The sequence below is a fragment of the Myodes glareolus genome, chromosome 1, assembly GCF_982192425.1.
Source record: "Myodes glareolus chromosome 1, mMyoGla1.1, whole genome shotgun sequence".
In the NCBI taxonomy this organism is placed as follows: Eukaryota; Metazoa; Chordata; class Mammalia; order Rodentia; family Cricetidae; genus Myodes; species Myodes glareolus.
This window is the reverse complement of record NC_142026.1, coordinates 9,235,084-9,254,479: the sequence shown is the minus strand read 5'-3', so window position 1 is coordinate 9,254,479 and position 19,396 is coordinate 9,235,084. Positions and strand designations below refer to the sequence as shown.

Here is a 19,396-nt window from a genome sequence, read left to right as displayed (position 1 = left end):
CTCCTAAACAGTTCTCAAATCTGTCTATTTCTCTGTTTCTGCTTAACCCACAATCTAAATGTTCCTTTGTTTTTGCCTGGGCCACTGGCAGCTTTCTGTCAGATTCTCTTACCTCATGCAACTGTCTTGCATGGTTCTGCTCTCCTTGACGCTTGGGCATGTGAGGGACATGGTAAAGTGCCACCTGACATGCACATGATCTGGCTTGCTCTTCTGAGACAGTGAATCTGCCATTTTCTTACGGAACCGGTTCCTCCCAGCTCCTCCCAGACTATGAGTTTTGCACATTAACCTTGAACTCTTCTCATTCTTACTTTGTATGGGTTAGGCTTTGTTTGTGTCTGCCTTCATAGTACTTCGTGTTTTCTCTTCACGAAATTCATAGTTTGCAACTGCCCTGAGTTTTGTGAGGATCTTTAGTGCTAAGTGGCTCCTGCTCAAATTCGGCAACACCAAGAGTTGTGTATTTTGCACAGAGCAGATGCATGCAGTGGATATTTGGGAAATATCTGCATTTAGCACAAGCGTGAATGAAATAATGGAAGGATGTCAGGTGAGGGCTTGCAACTTGAAAGCTTTTCTCCTCAGTCCACCAACCCACCCACCCCCATGCATGCCATGCTCAGTCTCAATTACTCATGGATTTGATGGCATGATAATAAGCAAATCCATAAATAAATACAGACATACTTTTACCTATGGGGAGTTTCAACTTCTTTCTCAGGGAGATTCTGCGCGACCGTGAGCGAGCACGCCGGTCCGAGGTGTTCCCTGAGTGGGCTGTGGTACATTCTGAAGTGTCCTGCTCAGACTGGCTGCTGGTGTCACTTGCTGCGCTTTGGGATTTGAACATCTTGCGCCAGAAATCTTTCCGTCCCAGATTGCCCCCTTGCATTTGTTCATCGCTACATAGAAGCAGAGCATCGGGATAAATAACATCGCAGAGCTCAGGGTCCTCTCGGCTCCAGCTCTGGTTTTTAGGCAAATTGTGCAAGATGCTCTTTGATGGGCCGGATAGGAAGGAGAAGAGTGGGAGAAAGCATGGGAGCCGGGAGGCCAGCGTTGATTCTGAGCTCTTCCTGCAAACAGTGCCCTCTCAGCAACCTAGTGAAGGTGGTCATTTTTTTTCAATTTTAATAAAAATACTAAATATTATTGCAGATGTCCACCTACAGTATGAGTCATAACAGCAGAAGCACTTGAAATGCCAGTAAATATTTAACTTTTAAAAAACATCCTGGCTCTTGTGCAATGTCTCAGCCCTCACTGCAGCACAGTATCACACTTGCTACCCAATAAACCCTCAAAAGTGCGCCCATGAGTTAATGAATGAGTGACTAAAATTTTATCATCATGTTCAAGGAATATGTCATTCTAAAGCCAATTAAGCTGAAAAACGTGTCAAGTTTAAAGTGAAAATATAGGTCTGACCAAAATGAACATGTCAGAATACCTGAACAAAGGTTTCCAATTAGGAAAAGTGACTAGTATTATGAGAACTTTATCTTGAAATAATAATAACAATAATAAACTAAAATTCCCATTTTTTATCCACTAAAGATGGATACAAAAGATTATGGTGGTTAGAAGAAAAAAATTAATGTCCTTAATCATACTGCCATCGAAGAGATAAAACATCTTGATATTTTTGGAACATTTATATTCTGTGCAACAAGGTGTGTTTTTGAAAGTCAATATCAAGCTCCTAAGCTAAGAAATTCAGTTTCTAAAAAGTAATATCAAGAAAAAGATGGGATTGTTCATAAGACAGGAAAAGGTATGCATAGCCAATGTTGAACAGAGGGTATAATCTCAGTGTCTAAATCTGGGACTTTCATATAGTGACTTTTACTATTTTACCAATTCTTTATGCTCTGTTTGGAGCTAAACTTGAACCCTTGCCATGACTTTGAGGATTTCCGTAAAGGAAAACCTAAAGTTTAATATTGAAGAATGAAGTTAAAGAAAGCGAAATGCAAGCTTAAGGAAAGTCTGAAGGTTCATCCTCTAATCATTGCCTAGTCTTCATACACTGAATGCATATTATTCATTTCTTCTAAAACATATGTATTAATTATCTACAATGAGCAAAGTTACATCTTGGTGCTATACCTTTATCAAGAAATACATGTAGTTACTGGGCCCATTTACTTAACTAATTGCAAAAAGGCACAATCTCTATGATTCTGAAGCACATATGAACTGTGTGGACATTCATGGTTTTGAAGAACTCATTTGCATACTCCTATGTTTGATGAATGTTGGCTTCTCACTTTTAATTTACCTTGTGATGAAGGAAGGATACCCTAATACCTAGAATATTTGCAAAATTACTAGAACAATAATTAATATTATTAAATAGGGTTGTGGGAAGCAAAACTGTATACCTACAATGATGTATGTTTGAAATGTAGATCACTCTACTTGTGTGTAAATAATTCCCCAAAGACAAATGAGTACCATGAACCTCACAAGGGCTTAGTCTGTGTATTTAATGTCTGTAGTAACCTCACACCTTCTGCAGGCACTAATTTGAAGATGCTTTTGACTTTCATTGGTATGAAAACCAGAGATAAAGCTGGGCAGTGGCCGTGCCTGCCTTTAATAGCAATCAGGAGGCAGAGACAGGCAGATCTCTATGAGTTCAAGGCCATCCTGGTCTACAAGAGCTAGTTCCAGGACAGGCTCCAAAGCTACAGAGAAATCCTGTCTCTAAAAACAAACAAACCAGAGATAAATTGATGTTAAGACACTGGAAAGGATCTAAGACCGCAGTGCTATGGAGCAGAGTCTACATTTCAGTTGAAATTCAGCAGTTTTGAAACATACCCTCACCTGGACCAATTGGTGGCACTGGGAATATAATTGTAAAATCTGAGGGCCACGTTTCAAGGAAATGAAAGCAAACTAATAAAAATCAAAATAAGAAACAAAAACCCAAAAGTAGTTTAGAAAATAAATTTTTTTTTTTCAACGGAAGTGCCCAATTCTCTGCATTGAAGACAAAACTTGAGTCTGCTTACTGTTCTGGTGTCTGTGAGGGGCGACCAGACATGAAGCTTCGACATTCCTCAGGTGCAGAGGACACCTGGCCCTTATCTGCGACGCTTCCTGCCTCCGACCTGGACAAATGGCACATTGCACCAATCACAACAGAGCAAGTCATCACTGTTTAATCTCTCATATGCTCTACAAAGGGAACCGCTGACTACTGACATTTCTCACCATGACATTCTGGTTGCTAGCATTTCTCACCATGAGCCCATTTTGTGTGGAATTTATAGTTTACTACTAGACCTCATTCTTCACCAGTATTTCACTATAGCGAGCAGAGGCCTTTACATGCAAGCAAAACTTTTAGTCTAGAGGCTTTTAATTCTTGTAAGGGCTGTCTAACATACAGTAAGCGTGAAATAAACACACAATTACTGGAAAGATACACAACACAGTATTGTGTAGCAACTTTCCCTGGAGTGTTGGGAACTGGATACTGTACAAGCTAAGTAGGTACTTTACTCCTGAGCTATGTCTCAGTCCAGCAATTTACCTTTCCACTGTCTCTAGAACATCATTTACTGAACAAAAGAACATGGTGTCGGTAATTGTTTCTCTTTTCTTGGTAAAATTTTAAATTGTATTTTAAAAAGACTAAAGCAAAGATAAAGTTTTACAATGTAATTAAGAACTATAGAGTGAAATTTGAGTATATGAGCTCATCCCATTTAAAAAATAAATAAATAAAAGGGGTTTATTTAATCCATGGCTCTGGGGGCTTGGGAACCCAAAGGCAGGTAATGATGACTTCTTATCATGTTGCTATGGCAAAGGATGTTACAGGGCATCACATGGTAAAGAGTCGGCTGTTCATAGAATGCTCACTTAAAGCCATTGCCATGATAATCTATGAAAACACTAATCTACCCATGTGGGCAATCTTTATAACCCAATTTTCCCAAAGCTTCCACCTTAAACATTCATTTATTTTAAAGCTTCAGTCTGACTATGTGAGCGATACCAGTTGTATAAGATAGCTTTACCATCCCTGTGCCGACTTTGTAGCAATTCGGGAGACACACGGACAGCATGCTGAAAAGAAACATCCTCCTGACAGTTAGCAAACACTAATATTCAGAGAGCTTCCCACCTTTTACCACCTGCGGGCTTAGACTCCTGTCCATTTTCCTCCACCTTTTTCCCTGGCGCTAACTTTTCAGCGCTGTCAAGCAGAGCACTAAGCGCCACTCTCCTGAAGACGTTCCCGTGAGCTTCTTTGATAAACTGGACCAGCTGGCGGATGTCACAGTACAGTCCCTGTTTGGAGGCAAGAAGAAGATTTGGGAGCAGTCAAGATCACCAGAAAGCTGTGGAGAGATGTCCTGGGGAGAGAAGTCAGTCGTGTGGGTTTTGACAAACAGCAGAGTCATGAAAGGAGGACAGCAAAACACCCCTGCAGTAATCGGTGTGTTTGCCTCTGCCGGACCTGCCCAGGACCCTATGCTGAGATTCCAGCCCTGTCCCTCCCTTCCCATTGCCAAGCTCACTCACCCACTATCTCCCACATCCTAGCAGCCAGAGCAAGGCAGTTTCTAAAGATAAAATGGCCTTGTCTGGACAAACAACCACATGAGGGAGAACCTAGGGACTGGTACATAGTTCTCTGAAGCTGTATTAATTTCCCATTCTCCAAATACCCTATGTAAACTCCATGTATCTCCTCCCCTTTTAGCAGACATGCCTTTCCCACTGTGTCTGCCCCTCACTGTTAGAAATAAACAGCTATATCTGCTGAGGTAAAAACAAAAAACAAAACCCAGATGTGTTCGTTTTTCCCATTGTTCCTAGAGGAGAATGCTACTCTTCATATTCAGTAGAGGAGAGGATGGAGAGCAAGCTTCAAATTCATAGTCAGCTATACCACTTGGAAGACATCAGTCTATACTCTTGAACATGGGATGCCCAAGTTTTCCCTATTAATCGTGAGTTCCAAAGAGAACGATTTTTTTGGCAGAAGAAAAGCAGGAGGAGAAGAAGGGGGAAAAAGGTAACCAGAATTTTGTTTAGAATGGAAACTTCAGCCCCGAATAGCTTCTCCATATGGCCTGGATTATTATGGTTTTATGTGAAGTAATTAATTTATATACTTCTAATGAAGGTTGGTCATTGATAGGATGATGAACTTTCCTGGATGTTCGTAGTAAATGATATGTATGCTGTAGTTGCACTGAGTATGATATGGCTATGAGCCTAAGACTGTGCAGAGGGGCCTATAATGCCGGAACACTGGTGGGTTGACCTTTAAAAATGTGTATATACTTACTTTTTCTTGAGATACTAAGTTTTGCTCCATGACTCCCTTCTTTAAAGTGGTAGTTACTGTATTCTTCAGCATTGTGGTAAAAAAGAATTTAAGAACCTAAAAAAAATTACCTTGATACCTTTGTTTTCCAGAACCCTACTACAATGGGACAATTATGCCCATTATCTTTGAGAAAGCAGAAGGAAAGACCTTCAAGGATGACAGGAACAATGTCCACTGTGGCCTGTGGGGAGCAGGACCTTGAGTCCTGCAATCAGTTCCTCATTTGCTCATCCATGGAAGAGAAAGTCAGCTAAGAGCAAATTTTCTATTTTCACCAGGGCATGCAAGGGCCTACACATCAGCAGGGAGCACTGTCTTTAATAACAGCTACTGACAAGTGGCCGGGTTCTACTCACACTAGATACATTGCCTGAGACTTCGTGGAGTGGGAAACCTAAGAATGACTCGTTTGACTAGAATTATTCTGGTAGGATAGCAGTTCATAGGCAAAGGTAAGCCTACGGATAAGTAAAGAATTTACTATTTGTTCTATGTATAAAGTTATAAGTTAAGATTTGTAAGAACTCACATGCACCATAATCAGCTTTAAATATCATGTCTAGCCAGAACCGAAGCGAATGTATGAATGGTGTCTGTTACATTTGAGGTCCAGGGACACTGCTCGATTGCCATTGACCATAGCAAAAGTAATTTCCATTTGGTTTATGAAAGTTATGTTTATCTACAACGAACCACTTCACAGTTTAGGATAATATAAAATAATGTCCTCCATTTAGTAAAATATCAGCTAGGTCCATATGTGTAAAGGGGCTCATTTCTATATAGAAATCACAGCATCTAACAGACGTAGCAGGAATGCTCTTTTGGTCCCCAAAGGGACCTGAATTCACCTATCTGTGCCAAGTTTGTCTTCCTGTATCTACACTGAGTATCTCAAGACATCCTGTTCTTGGAAGGACTTGGACATTTCATAATAGTTTTCTCCCACACTACTTGCAACTTCATTTTCTGAATTACCAAATGCTTTTATTCAGAAGAGATAAAGATTATAATGTTCAATAAAAGAAAGTAAAACAAATTTCAATAGCATATTTGTATGAATTCTTGAAAGTAAATACAGTTTCAAATAACTCTTGGAATAACATTCTTTCATATTTCATGAATCAATAACGTCTTCTAGCTCCTTCTTTCTGAAAGGCTAACAGTACCTGTATCCCTGTCACCATGGTCAGCACAAGCCTATGTGGTTGAAAGGAAGATGAGTGAACTGTAGGTAGGACAGAGGGTTAGGGCTCCATGGTGAGATGGGGTGACACTAGAAAAAAAGGGGTACGGTGACTTTTAGATGTCAGTTTTCCTTCTTCCAGGTCACAGGATGTGAGCCGCTGTTAGGAATGGGGGAACACTTCTCACCAGATTCTCAGGGCTGTGTAGCTCATGTGTGGTTGAGGCACAGCGTGTGATGAGGGACTTGAACATGGCACCGACGATAATGCCCTCCACATTTTGGGCTGTGGATTTGTTGTCCACTGTGGTGAAGTTATTTCCAAATCCAGCCTTATCTGGAATGCAAAGGCATGCGTTAAAGGCAATAAGCAACCCAGCTGAAGGATGTAAGGAGTGTTTCGCAGCTAGGAAACTGGGAAGGTCTGCATGAAAGTTCAGACACGGTGATTTAAGATTTACCAGTGTAATGATCCCTGTGCAGATTAGAAAAACAATCAGTCTACATCACAGTCTGTACTGTGATGTGGCCCTTGCAGAGGAGCATTTGGATTGATTAATCTTAGAAAGGAAAGGGGGTCAAAAGAAAGAGGGGGGAGAGAAGGGAGGAGAGAGGAAGGAAGAAAGGGAGGGAGGGAGGAAGAAAGGGAGGGAGGGAGGAAGGAAGAAAGGGAGGGAGGAAGGGAGGGAGGGAGGAAGGAAGGAAGGAAGGAAGGAAGGAAGGAAGGAAGGAAAGAAGGAAGGAAGTCCAATTTATTGGTTTCTCCATAGAGAAAATATAATGTGACTCCACCTTCTTTGGTGGGGAACTCTGGCTTTTTTAGGGGAAATTTTCCAGTATATCAGAAGCGGCATGAAACTGTTCATCATGAACTATGCATCATGGCCGAAGTGCTGGAGTCCTTGTAGAACTGTTGCAGGCCAGGGGAAACTGAGTCCTGCTAGCATTTGTTGTCAGAAGTTCTGGGCATGTGTGGGGAGGAAACACTTCCACTCTCCTTTGGCGCAACCTCCATAACACAGGGCATGGAAAATGCTGGCGATCAAAAGGCTGTGAACCTCCATGGTAGTTTAGAGCTTTTTTTTTTTTTTCCTTACATATCCACAGATCTCGGGAAGACACATATGTCTTTTGTGGCTGTGCAAAAGGAATCTTTATGACATGGGAGCCAACTGTGGATTGTGATGGATAAGGGGCTGGGCTGTGCTGTCCGTCTGAGTCACTGTGACTCACTCTATGTCTCAAGAATCCTCAGAGGAACACAGCACGCTTGATTATCAACCCTTCACCGTCTGGACCAATAGATGAAGATTTATCTCAAGATTTACAATACTGAAAGTAATGCTGAAATCTGTGCTTAGAGTTCTTATATCAAATTAGAAATGAGACGGGGGAAGAGCGGGGGAGAAAGAGAGGGAGAGAGAGATTTAAGCTTATAATTTGTAAATTCTTTCAAAGATCTTGACTATAATCCTCCCTCAATGTTTTCAAAATTATAAAATGATTAAACTAGCTCTAAGAGGAGATGGTTATGACAAGGGGTCTACAAGGAAGCAATATTTTCTCTTAGTGTAATAAAATTTCTATTTAATGAGACAAATTAACTTGGGAGGACACCATGTGTCATAAGATTATTTGGAGACATCTCTTTGTTTTTATTACACACAGTCCCACATGCATACGGGAGCACATGTGAAGAAGCATGTATAATTTTTTTTTCTGAGCTCTAGCCCCAGACATTGAGTGTGCCAGGGAAACACTACCTGCTTCACCTCACGGTGGCTGCTCCTCAGACTCAGGGGTGGCTTTACTTACTGTCAGTGACTGGCTCCATACAAAATCCTAGCAAAGCATGCAAGAAGTCCACTACATTATTGAGAGAGTCCTTGTTCACATAGTCCCTCATGGTTTGTCGGAACTGCATCTTATCTAGCTTGTATAGCTTAGTGAGGCAGTTCTGGGCCTGCAATGAAGGAAGAAAAGTGAAGAAGTCACAAGTACCAGCTTACGCTCCAGACACCGTTAGTCTGAGACAAAAGTTGCAGAAGGCAAAGACTCACTCCCCCTCCCTCATACCGCTGCCCGATCCTCTCCATGCTAGGCCAAGTCGTATGAATAAGAACTGGGCAGAAGCCGACTAGGCAGCCAGAAGGAGCTTGTATTTGTGAAAAACCACTCCTCAGAAAAACCCAAAGCTAATATTCAAGGCTGGTCCAGAAGAACTCAGTCTTTTCACCAAGGTCATGATTTTAAGATCTAAGAAAAATAACTGAAGGTTAAAATTGAAGTAAGTCATAGAATATATTGTCTACTCTCAGAAAAACCCAAAGGCTTTTTGCAACTGGAAAAAGCACATAACTTTCCTGCACGGGCACTCTGAAGTTAGACAGGTTTAATGCAGAGAGTGAAGGCTTGCAGTAGTGAGTGGAAATCCAGTGACCATTCACATTTTTTGATTAACTAATTCATTTTTTTGAGACAGGGTCTCAAGTAACCCAGTATGGCTTTGGATTTCTTGTATAGGTGAAGATGACCTTGAATTTCTAATCCTCCTGCATCCTGTAATCTGGGATTACAGATGTGAACCACCACACCTTGCTAATGTGCTACTGGGTATTTACTCAGGACGCTAGGCAAGTACTTTACCAGCTGAACTGTAACCTCAACTGTACAGTGACCTCTTATATGCCCAAGAAGGAAAAGGCATATAATAGGCATAAATATTATACTCATATATTATTTGTCTTTGAGCATGAAAGAAAGTATTATATAAATAGAATTTGGTCTCATGACATGATCCTTCTGCTCAAAATAACAGTATATTTCCTACAGTCCAGTAAATAATTCTGCCTTCTTGCAAAGTAAGAGAATAATTCTTACCATCGACAGCATCAAAGTCCCTGTCACCAACAGCAGAGGTTCCAGACACAACATTCTCATACTACTGGGAACCCCGGGAGGCTGCTAGCTTCCTCCTACTATGAGCTTCCTCCTCATTTGTATGGTGCTTTGCTGTAAAACACATGTTCCTTGCATGAAAAGACACCAGGTCTTACTTTATTATTTCCTGATTTTTTTCTTGCAGTTGAAGAAACTGAGGTAGAAAGAAATCAAGGGTTTTGTCTAAGCTGATACTGTAAGTTCTGTGGTAGAGTCAATACCAGAAGTCAGGGTCATGCCTACTGAGGTGTAGTTCTCCTGGGAAATAGTCTCATTAACTCTTCAGACACGGATGGTCCTGAGGAACTATACTTAGATACCAGCCACTCATAACAAGGAGTTGAGATGACTGATACTAGAGATTTACTGATGCCTTGAAGAAGGCTATATGAACAAAAGAGACAAGAAAAGTCCAGAAGATGGGATGGAATGGGGAAATGGCAGAGGTGTCTGGGCTGAGAGAGAGGGCCAAAGGATCAAGAAAGGAGATGCAGCTGCGGAGACCACCTTGAGGATGGAAAACTTTGCAGTCGGGTGTTGGCATTGAGGGAGGAGATCTCTGAGAACTGGAATCCTATTGATGAGCTTTTACAGTGACCCAATAGAAAATTTAGGTTGTGTTACTATTTGATATGGTTGTGACCCAGGAAAAATACTTGGACATTTAAAAGGGAAAAAAAATAGTGTAAAAGGAACTTGTAACTCACTGGATAAGCCTTTTGGTATGATCCTGCTATAGTCTCTCTATCTGTACCAGTGAGAATTTTTTTCATTCTTCCTTCACTGTTTTAGAAGATTTTGAAATCAAGATTTTTTTTTATTCCAGAGAGTTTTCTATTTACCATATCTCAAAAGGTCATGTTTTTTGTCTTTTTATTTCTATAAAATAGATGCTGCTTTGTTATAAAGTGATGTTTAGGAAGTGCTTAAGCACAATGTGAACTGTACCGATTTATCTATCGTTCCATACATGATTTATAAAGATCTTCACCGTCATATTTATAAAGGGAATAAAAAAACTAAGCCTCTAAAGTACAAATTGCTTCATGTTTTGTATAAAACACACCATGAAGGTATAGTTTCATATCTCTTTTGTGAAAACTACAAGTCTATCTACAATGCTGTGAGAGTTCAATGGGAAATTTAATCAAGTTTGAAGTTCTCCACTCTTAAAAATTCTTATTCTGAGTAAACAACCTACTTTTCAAGAAATATAAAAACATTAATTAATGTCTTTTCAATAATTTGGAACTAATAGTAAATCATTAGAGAGATTGCGTGTTAGACCCTTTAGACACTTTTTATATTTTGAAGACATATAAAAGAAGTATTAACCAATGAATTTCTTTTCAATAATTTGGGACTACTAACAAAATTAGATTAATAAATTATGGATTATTATGGGTGTTAGAACCATTAGGCACTTAATTGTAGTGATTAGAGAGTATCACTACAATAATCTTCTCTCTCTCTCTCTCTCTCTCTCTCTATATATATATATATATATATATATATATATATATATATATATATATATATATATGACCCAATGGATTGTTGTAAAGGTGAATATATTCTTAACTTTTCAAGAGAGATTATGTTTGAAAAAGTATAGTTCTTAAGCTAGACACTTTCCTGGGAAAGTCTCTCAAACTTGTGCATATAATATTTATAAAGAATACAAAAGAGGTCTAGAAAACCAGAAAGCAATCGGTCAAGAAATCAGGTTAAAAAGGTAAGTAGAAAATTGGCTGGCCAGTTTCAGAAACACAAGATATTCTAGGCCACGTAATGATAGCAACCTCTCTTCTGACCCGACTAGTCCTGCTTTCCATCAATTCAGAAAAACAGAGTATGACTCTCGAAGCCAGTTTACACCTACAGGAAGATGCTTCTTTTTATAGTTTCAGTTGAATTAGGTGAAATTGGTCTTCTGTATGAGGTATGATGTGTTTTCATTAACTTTGACAGTTTTTATTCATGTTGTAACAGAATTTTGATACAAGAGAAGTTTTTATTGCCTTATTAACTGTTTTGATATTTTTAAAGTTTTGGTCTCAAAATCTAGATCTTGGTCAAAATGTCTGAGTTGGGGAATTTAAAAGTTAAACATTGTGACTATACCTCCCATATACACAAAATAAATCAAAATGCTATAACATAATTGAATATAAAAGAAAGAGAAATGGATAAATCAATGGATGGTAAATGATACATTAAGCGAGAAATCTAGCATGCTAATACTGTATGAACATTTCATGACAAAACCTACACCAGAGAAAATAGGCTGGCATCAGATTTTGACATGATCCTAAAACTCTGCAAAGATATGTCAGAGAGATTTGTTCTCAAGTTTGTGTGAAATTTTTATTTTTAAAAGAATATTTTCTTATAATTTTAGTTCCAAGGTGGAAATGAGGCAATTAGCCTGGATCAGGCTTGTTGGAGGCAGGTTCTTGCTCACGTCAGAAGGGAAGGTAGCAGCTGGTAGATGCAATCGAACGTGAGCTATAATAGAACACATTCCCTTACTGCTGTCCAGTGACAGCCCATATGCAGAGTTTCAGGTTTCATACAGTTCAAAGAAACATGAGCTCAAACATAAAGAAGATGAGGGGCATTCTCAAGCAAAGCAGCCAGATGCTTGGCTACTTTTACAGTCCTGTTTTGTCTCAATAAGGGCCACTTTCCATTTCTAAATAAGAATATCAATGCCTTTGACCCCTCCTTCTTATGTGAAATGCTTCATTGTTACCCAGATGATCGAAGGAGCCTCTGCACAGATCACCAGATGTTTACTAAATGTATGCATCTGTGCAAAGTTCTTTCAGACTTCTATTTAGATGTTCTGATTCTGCACCCCTTTTCCAAATGCTCTGCAATGGCCAGGAGGCAGACCAGCTTTCCCAGTCAAACTTTCCTAAGCCTCAGTTTTAGATGTCTTGAGATGCCTTGTGGGAATCCTCTCACCCAAAGGTGGTATTGGTTGCCTATGAAATACAATATTTTCAGGAACATTGACCCTCATTGTCAAAGGACTCATTCATCATTTGGAAGTATGGAAGAGAGAGAGAGAGAGAAAGAGTAAATGGAATCTACTTTAATTCTCTTACATTCTCTCGGAATACCTGGTGTCTCAGACGATCTCCAGAGAGCCCCCGGTGTCCTTCTCCGCAACCATAGGCACATCCCAAAGACTTCACTATTTTGATGAGCATAGTGAGAGCAAGCCTATGGTTGCTTACAGGTATATTTTCATCCTAGTAACCATGATTGAGAAAGAAAGAGAAGCCTATTGACTTTGCCACCAAGCATTTTGGGTACTAGAATTCTATTTTATAAAATTAATGTGTGTTATGTCAATTTAAAAAAATAAAGTTATCAAGAGTTCAACAAACACACTTTTTAAAAAAGTAGTACATGAACCAACAGAAAAAAATTGCATTCTGAACATCCCATGATGACACATAATTTGGATGTGTTTACTATAAGACATACTTTCACATCCTTGATGAATGATCAGAACTACAACATAGAGAGAGACAGTGGGATGATCAACAGGGAACACAAAAAGGTTTTCTTAGAGACTATCTTTATCAGTATGTTTCTGATAACACCACTAGGCAAAGATAATTATTAGCTCTCTGGAACTGATCAAAGTCTGGAAATCTTATGGTAATAAAATCGACATTTTTGGAGAAAAACTTCCCAAGGTGTACTTCCATCATATTGCAATACACATGGTAACCACAACAAAGTAGACTGTATAGAACTCAATAAATGCTCAGCTGGACTTTTGAGATTCATCCAGAAGCTCTCCTGAGATGAATTATGAAATTTATCTTTTGTCTCTCTTACTTTTGGAGAATGGAAAACAGGGATTTCTCCCCAAAAAGAACTAGAATTCTTTCTATAGAAGAATACATAAGCTGTTACTGAGGAATAATGCTGAGCGCACAGTGGGAGGGCCCTTGTTTTAAGTAGTTGAAGGTTCCTTAGTCCTTCTGGCTATGCTCAACTGTCAGCATGTGCATCATGGAGCCAGGAGCTCATGGTCCATAGTTGCTTATGGTGATTCAAGACAATTGCATAAATTAACTAAGCTTTATGTGTTTTACTTTTCTGCCTGTGAAGTAAGGGTACTGATGGCTATCCTTCCCATATCATAGGTTTTCCATAGAGACCAAACGAAATAGGGGAAGGGAATCACTCCACAATCATGAGGTGTTTTTTTCTCCCATTAGTCACACTGTTGACAAAAAGAATACTGCAATGTGGGCATAGTGTGAAAGGACTAGGGGTTCCAGCAGCATCACCATCCACTCTAACATAGGAGGTGGAATCTCTCCCTTTCTAACATTACCCAACTGGTCCTCCTCCTCTTGTGTGCAAACTCAAGAAGCAGATGTGGGATGGTGCCCTAGAGAACACACTTCAGGAATAAAACATCTCTGAGTGATAGAAATATCGTTGGTTAACCTGCCTCAACTGAAGACCTCCTCCCAGTGCAAAGTTGCCTCTATTAACCATTCAACATCCTGTTGTTTGCCTGAAGGAACTCTTTCTCCAGTGGCTAGTCGGGGCACAAAGTAAGAAGGAGTTAAAGGTCACTTTACATCACCTGGTGACTGCTTTGAAGAATCATCCTTGAATCCAAAGAAACTCTGTAATTATTATTTGCTAAGTAAGAAATAATTTTTAGTTTGGATCCAGATTTTAACTTCAGTATTTAACAACTATGTAATCTTGAGCAAACTGTTAATATTTAAGACCCCATGCTTTCTAAAAAGGGATCCACGTTAATGCCTGCGTTATAGAGACACTGAGAGGTAGGTGACAGGATGTGGTGTCCACAACAAGAGCAAAGCAAGCACAGCATTGTTTACGGGCATGTGTCACTGCTGTCCCTGAGTTACTTGTAAGGACAGACTAAGACTGATTGGATTTGTGTCCTCACTGCTCCTCTTAGTTGAGCACCTTTGGGTAACTCAGGAACACTGCAGCATTTTGTAGCAGCATCTTGGGAAAGGTCAGAATGACAAGGGTTTCTCTGGAAGGTTGATTTACATAAATTTTAAAATTATTATATGCTCTTTAAAAGCTTTTCTAGCCCCGAGAACTCTTTGTACACATCCATCCAGGCTTTATTTCTCTAGGCCTCCAGATGTCCTTGGGAGTTAGGTTGCTTTCACTGGAGACATGAAGAAAGATGCATCAAGCTACAGGCAGAAATTAGAGTTATTAAATGATATTTTAAGCTTTTATTATAGGCTAGAGGCCAATAAAGAAATAGAAATTAGCTTTCCCTTTCTTTCTGAGCCCTGGATAGCAAGTTGAAAAGCAGATTAAACTCTAATTCCATAGAAAATAACAGATAGTTTTAAGGTAAAATAGATTTTTATAGATCTTAAAGTCTAATTGCAGTTTGATTAGTGACTACATAATATTTACATCTTGGTTACTGTTACATCATTTTGGTCAAAATAAGATTTATTGTATCATGCTATAATATTAAATATAATAATTACTATAGTTACTTACTATAACTAATAATTATATATAGTTGCTTAATTATAGTTATATAATTAAATTAATTGTTCACATAGTTATTAACTAAATGTATTTAAGACAATATTTAGACAGGATACATGATTAAGACAAGAGTAGAAAATTCTAAATAAAATAGTAAGAACCCAAGAATATTGGAATAGTTCTGTGGATCAGAGCTCATGAATTTTGGGGAGATATAATCAAATTGTGAGGTGAAGAAATAGAATATTAACAGAGCAAACATGCACTGCACCAGTGGGGCTATAGGTAGAAAACAGAGAACTATTCATTTATATATTAAAATCTGATATGGAGAAACTCAGACAATCCAAAGTTTATGTAACAAATTGCAGAAGCATTTACAGTGTAATCTTTTACTTGTAAACTTAGCATGATATATTTATTGTCACCTGTTAATAATTCTCTGGTTTATTTCAACTTATGAGTATCAATTTCATGCTAAAACCTCCAATTGGAATCAGTGCAAGTTATGAGAATTTAAATGGTGATGATTTGTATCTAAACTTCAAAATGACAGAAAAGAAATTCTTGATAAATCAATAGAGCGTAAGGCATGATGATAAGCGGCGAAAATGAAATTTGGGAACAGTCAATGAGAATCAGATAAAAGCCTCAGGGACATGACACCGAGACTCAAGAGAACTGAGACTGCATATCTGTTCCCATACCAACGTGTGTCAAAATAACAGGAAAAGTTCAGACTGCTCGATATCTGTGTCTCTCAAATTCAAACACTAAAGCCTTAACTCTCCCTCTGTTGGTGTTTGGAGACTGGCTTTGGAAGGTAATGAGAATTAAATGATAGACAATGGTGTCCAGAGCCAGGGAGCCTCATAGAGAGACTGGAGTTCTCAGCGTTTGTCTGCACTTGCGTAGAGAAGGTCATGTGAGCACATAGTGATGGCGGTCACCTTCTGGTCCAGAGAAAAGGCTGCAGGAAACTCTGCTTGCACCAGAAGTTTGAACTTTACAGCCTCTATAAATGCAAGAGGTCAATGTCTACTGATAAATCTATGTAATTTTTGTAGAGTCTCAGTAAATGGCTGCTAAATTAGTAAGCTAGATACGCAAAGTCTTGAGACGTGAGCTATCCTTGCTGTCAGACTGAATTGGGATAACATAGTAGGTTTAAGATGCTATCTTACAGAAATAATATTACCAAGAGAACAAAACAACCAACAAACCAAACAAATAAACAAAACAACAACAACAAACCAGTTCTAACATTCATGGGTGACAACTTTTAGATGTAGAAGCCAAACTCATCTAAGTTTCTACATATGCCTACCGAACGTGTCATTAAAAAAATTCTACCATTACTGCTTTCAGACTCTAGGGACTTCTTGTTATTCTAATAAATATTATTATTATTTTCTGGGGAAAATAAGCAAAACTACATACACACACACACACGCAGGCATGTTCACATACACACACCCACAAATGGAAAAGAATTCTGGACACCAAAATGCCTGAGAATATAGCAGATACACATTCAAACATACCTTCTCTTGGTTCTTCTCATTCTTCTCATAAGGACCACCTCCTCCTCCTCCACCTCCTCCTCCATCCCCTCCACCTCCGCCTCCTCCGTCTCCACCTCCTCCTTCTCCTGCTCCACCATCTCCAGCTCCACTAGCGGAAGGGGCTCCAAATCCGCTGGTGGAACTTGAAGACACGCCTTTGAACTGGAAAGTCCCCTCGCTTGGTCTCTTTTCCACGGTGTCGTTTTCCTTGTTTTCACTTTTCTTCCTATTTTTCTCTACACAGGGAACTACCCCAAGTTGAAGCAAACATTCCACGATGTTTAGTGCCACATCACAGATGCGAGAACTGATGTCATGGTTAAGGACAAGATAAACAGCCTTCAGAACCACCTGCAGAACACAAAGGTAAACACAGAACAATGAAGTTGCCTGCATTTCCTTTTCCAAAAGTCTCTCATTCTGTTTAATCCATTTCACTTGGTGCTAGTAGAAATGGTTATAAATAATTCAGGCAGAAGAATTAAAGACATTTAGTATCTCATTAAGCCTTTCAATCTTGCCAAGAAAGAAATAGTTGATGGAAATAATAAAGCACATTGAGTTAAGTTTTAAAAAAATTCATTTGCCCAAATGCACACTTAATTGACTTTTTAAATACAAAACATTTTAATCCTCTGCATTTCCCTTTCCACAAATAATAAAGAGCAAAGGCTTCCTTAGACTTACACCCAGGGACCTTGACTCCCTCACGCTTGTATCATTATTTAGCCTCCAATTTTAAATGCATAATATTTGAACGTTTAAATTATGATCCTTTATTGGTTTTAATATCTTAAATTATTTATTGAGCCTGGTTCCATACAGCGCAATAAAAAATGTTGGTAAAATATAACAACGCTTTCATTGGTTAATGACTGTACTCAAAACGGGCACCCCTGAGAATGCAAGCTGAAGTCTTTCAAGGACTTCTATTCATTCCTTGTTCCTTCTGGCTTTGTGGGAGGCTCATAGTCCCGGGGATTATATAACTAAGGAAGAAGCACAGAAGTGTAGTGGAGCATACACTTAAATGTGTCTACATATGTGCATTCGGATTCACCAAGGTTTTAGACAAAACACATTCTAAGATCAAATATAATAAAATACTTGGAAAAAACCCAAAATGTACATTAAAGATGGTTGATATTCCTGTGTATTTTTATATGGGTTGCTTCTTCATTTTAAGATTCAGCTAATACTTCTAAGATATCTGCTTGCCTATGTTACCCAATGTTCTTAAAATTACACTAAAGTCTTTCTCATCTTTATAAGTAAAAATACTGCTCCTTACAGAAAGATCCAGCATTCCGTTCTTATGGACAAAGTTGTTGGTCCCATCGATATGCTCTGTGTCCTCCAGGTAGCTGTAGTTAATGCAGGAATCTGTGAGGCTTCGGGGCAAGTTTGCGCATGCCAGAGGTTCGTGCGGCATCTCTGGGATAGGCACTTGGCTGCAGAGTTTCCGCATATGCTCACTGAAAAAGTCCGCATAGCCGACATTGAAGGATGCCAGCGTGGTGTTGAAGGTGGCAACTGTGATGGTGGAGATCTGTGACCGCACTGGGAAGAGAAGAGCAAGGTTTCAGCTTCCTCACGTGGACCCGATCCACCAGTTAGACTGCTGTGCTACTTCTTACATTGTGACCATTTTATTTATTTTAAAGATAATGGACTATTTTCAACTTGCATGGAAGGCCGTGTAGGCAATCGGATGTCTGACAGGTAGTGAAGGGCATAGAGAACTGTGATCACAAACATTCTCCTTAAGACTGAAGCTAGAATTTAAATTACATAACGATAACTGAGGCTGATAACATTCAACTCAACATACTTAAGTTGATTACATAGACTATTTACTGTTACATGACAGCTCATTGATATAAACCGATTTGAGATCTTTTTCTATAAGTTTATGGCTGCTAAACTAAACATCAGAAACTTGAGAAAGAAACTAGGAGGGGATGGAGATGGGGAGGATGCCCTGGTGTGGATAGGGACTGGAAGGAGACAAAAAAGGCCTAGGGGTGGGGCGGGGAGAATAGTCAGAACATACTGGATACATACTTGAGACTGCCAATCAGTCAACCACAATGCAGCTCAGATTTGTAATGACAAATAATAGACACCACTGAATACGTATAGTGCAGTTTGGAACAAAGGGGATCAAGGGGTAAAGTTTATGTTAACGTGAGAGCATGGCAAGAATGAAAAGAACAAACAGTTCTGCTGCAAGTAAAGAGTAAGAAGCTGTGCACCACCCAGAGACACACATTTGCTCCACACGAACCACCAAGATCAAGCAGCAGCTGTCGGCAAAATGATCTGGTGGCCTTAGAGAGGTTAGACTTCCTTCGCACTGATTTGTAGGAGCTGCCTGCCTTGGAGGTGTAGCATGGAGGTGGACAAGCAATGAATCTAGACATTCTCCAGCCTTTGGGCTTATGATCTTTTAGAATATGCATGAGTGCTTTGTCCTTGTTCTTCTCCTGGAGGTCTGGTGCTCCTCAGGCACTGCCAAACGTCCCCTGCTATAAAGCTGTGCTATGAATAGCTAACACTCACATTTCTGAGCAATGCAAATGAAAGATGCAGGGTTTTGAAAATACAAGGATGCGGAGAACAATCAACCTGGGATGCCTGATGTTTGTATATCAATTTGTCATTCCTAGGTGCCATTCCTAGGCTGGTTGTCTGGGTTCTATGAAAAGGCAGACTGAGCAAGTCCTGAGGAGCAAGCCAGTAAGCAGCACCCCTCCATGGCCTCAGCGTCAGCTCCTGCCCACAGGTAGCTTCCGCACCTCAGTTCCTGTTCCG

The 19,396-nt window shown here is 39.5% G+C and overlaps 1 protein-coding gene across 9 annotated transcripts in view; it reads right to left on the bottom strand.

Moving 5' to 3' along the window:
* Window positions 1-19,396, bottom strand: part of Unc80 (unc-80 subunit of NALCN channel complex) — a 175,658-nt gene that overhangs the window by 124,345 nt on the left and 31,917 nt on the right. For 6 of the 9 annotated variants that reach the window (XM_048459176.3, XM_048459172.3, XM_085698834.2 and 3 more), the window contains exons 12-19: window positions 17,874-18,142; window positions 16,562-16,933; window positions 12,599-12,745; window positions 8,361-8,508; window positions 6,734-6,882; window positions 4,145-4,311; window positions 3,024-3,122; window positions 691-905 (exon numbers count right to left, since the gene is read on the bottom strand). In XM_048459176.3, the coding sequence (XP_048315133.3) occupies window positions 691-905; window positions 3,024-3,122; window positions 4,145-4,311; window positions 6,734-6,882; window positions 8,361-8,508; window positions 12,599-12,745; window positions 16,562-16,933; window positions 17,874-18,142 (1,566 nt within the window). The remainder of the gene's footprint in view (window positions 1-690; window positions 906-3,023; window positions 3,123-4,144; window positions 4,312-6,733; window positions 6,883-8,360; window positions 8,509-12,598; window positions 12,746-16,561; window positions 16,934-17,873; window positions 18,143-19,396) is intronic. The other 3 variants (XM_048459174.3, XM_048459175.3, XM_048459178.3) reach the window with 2 other exon arrangements.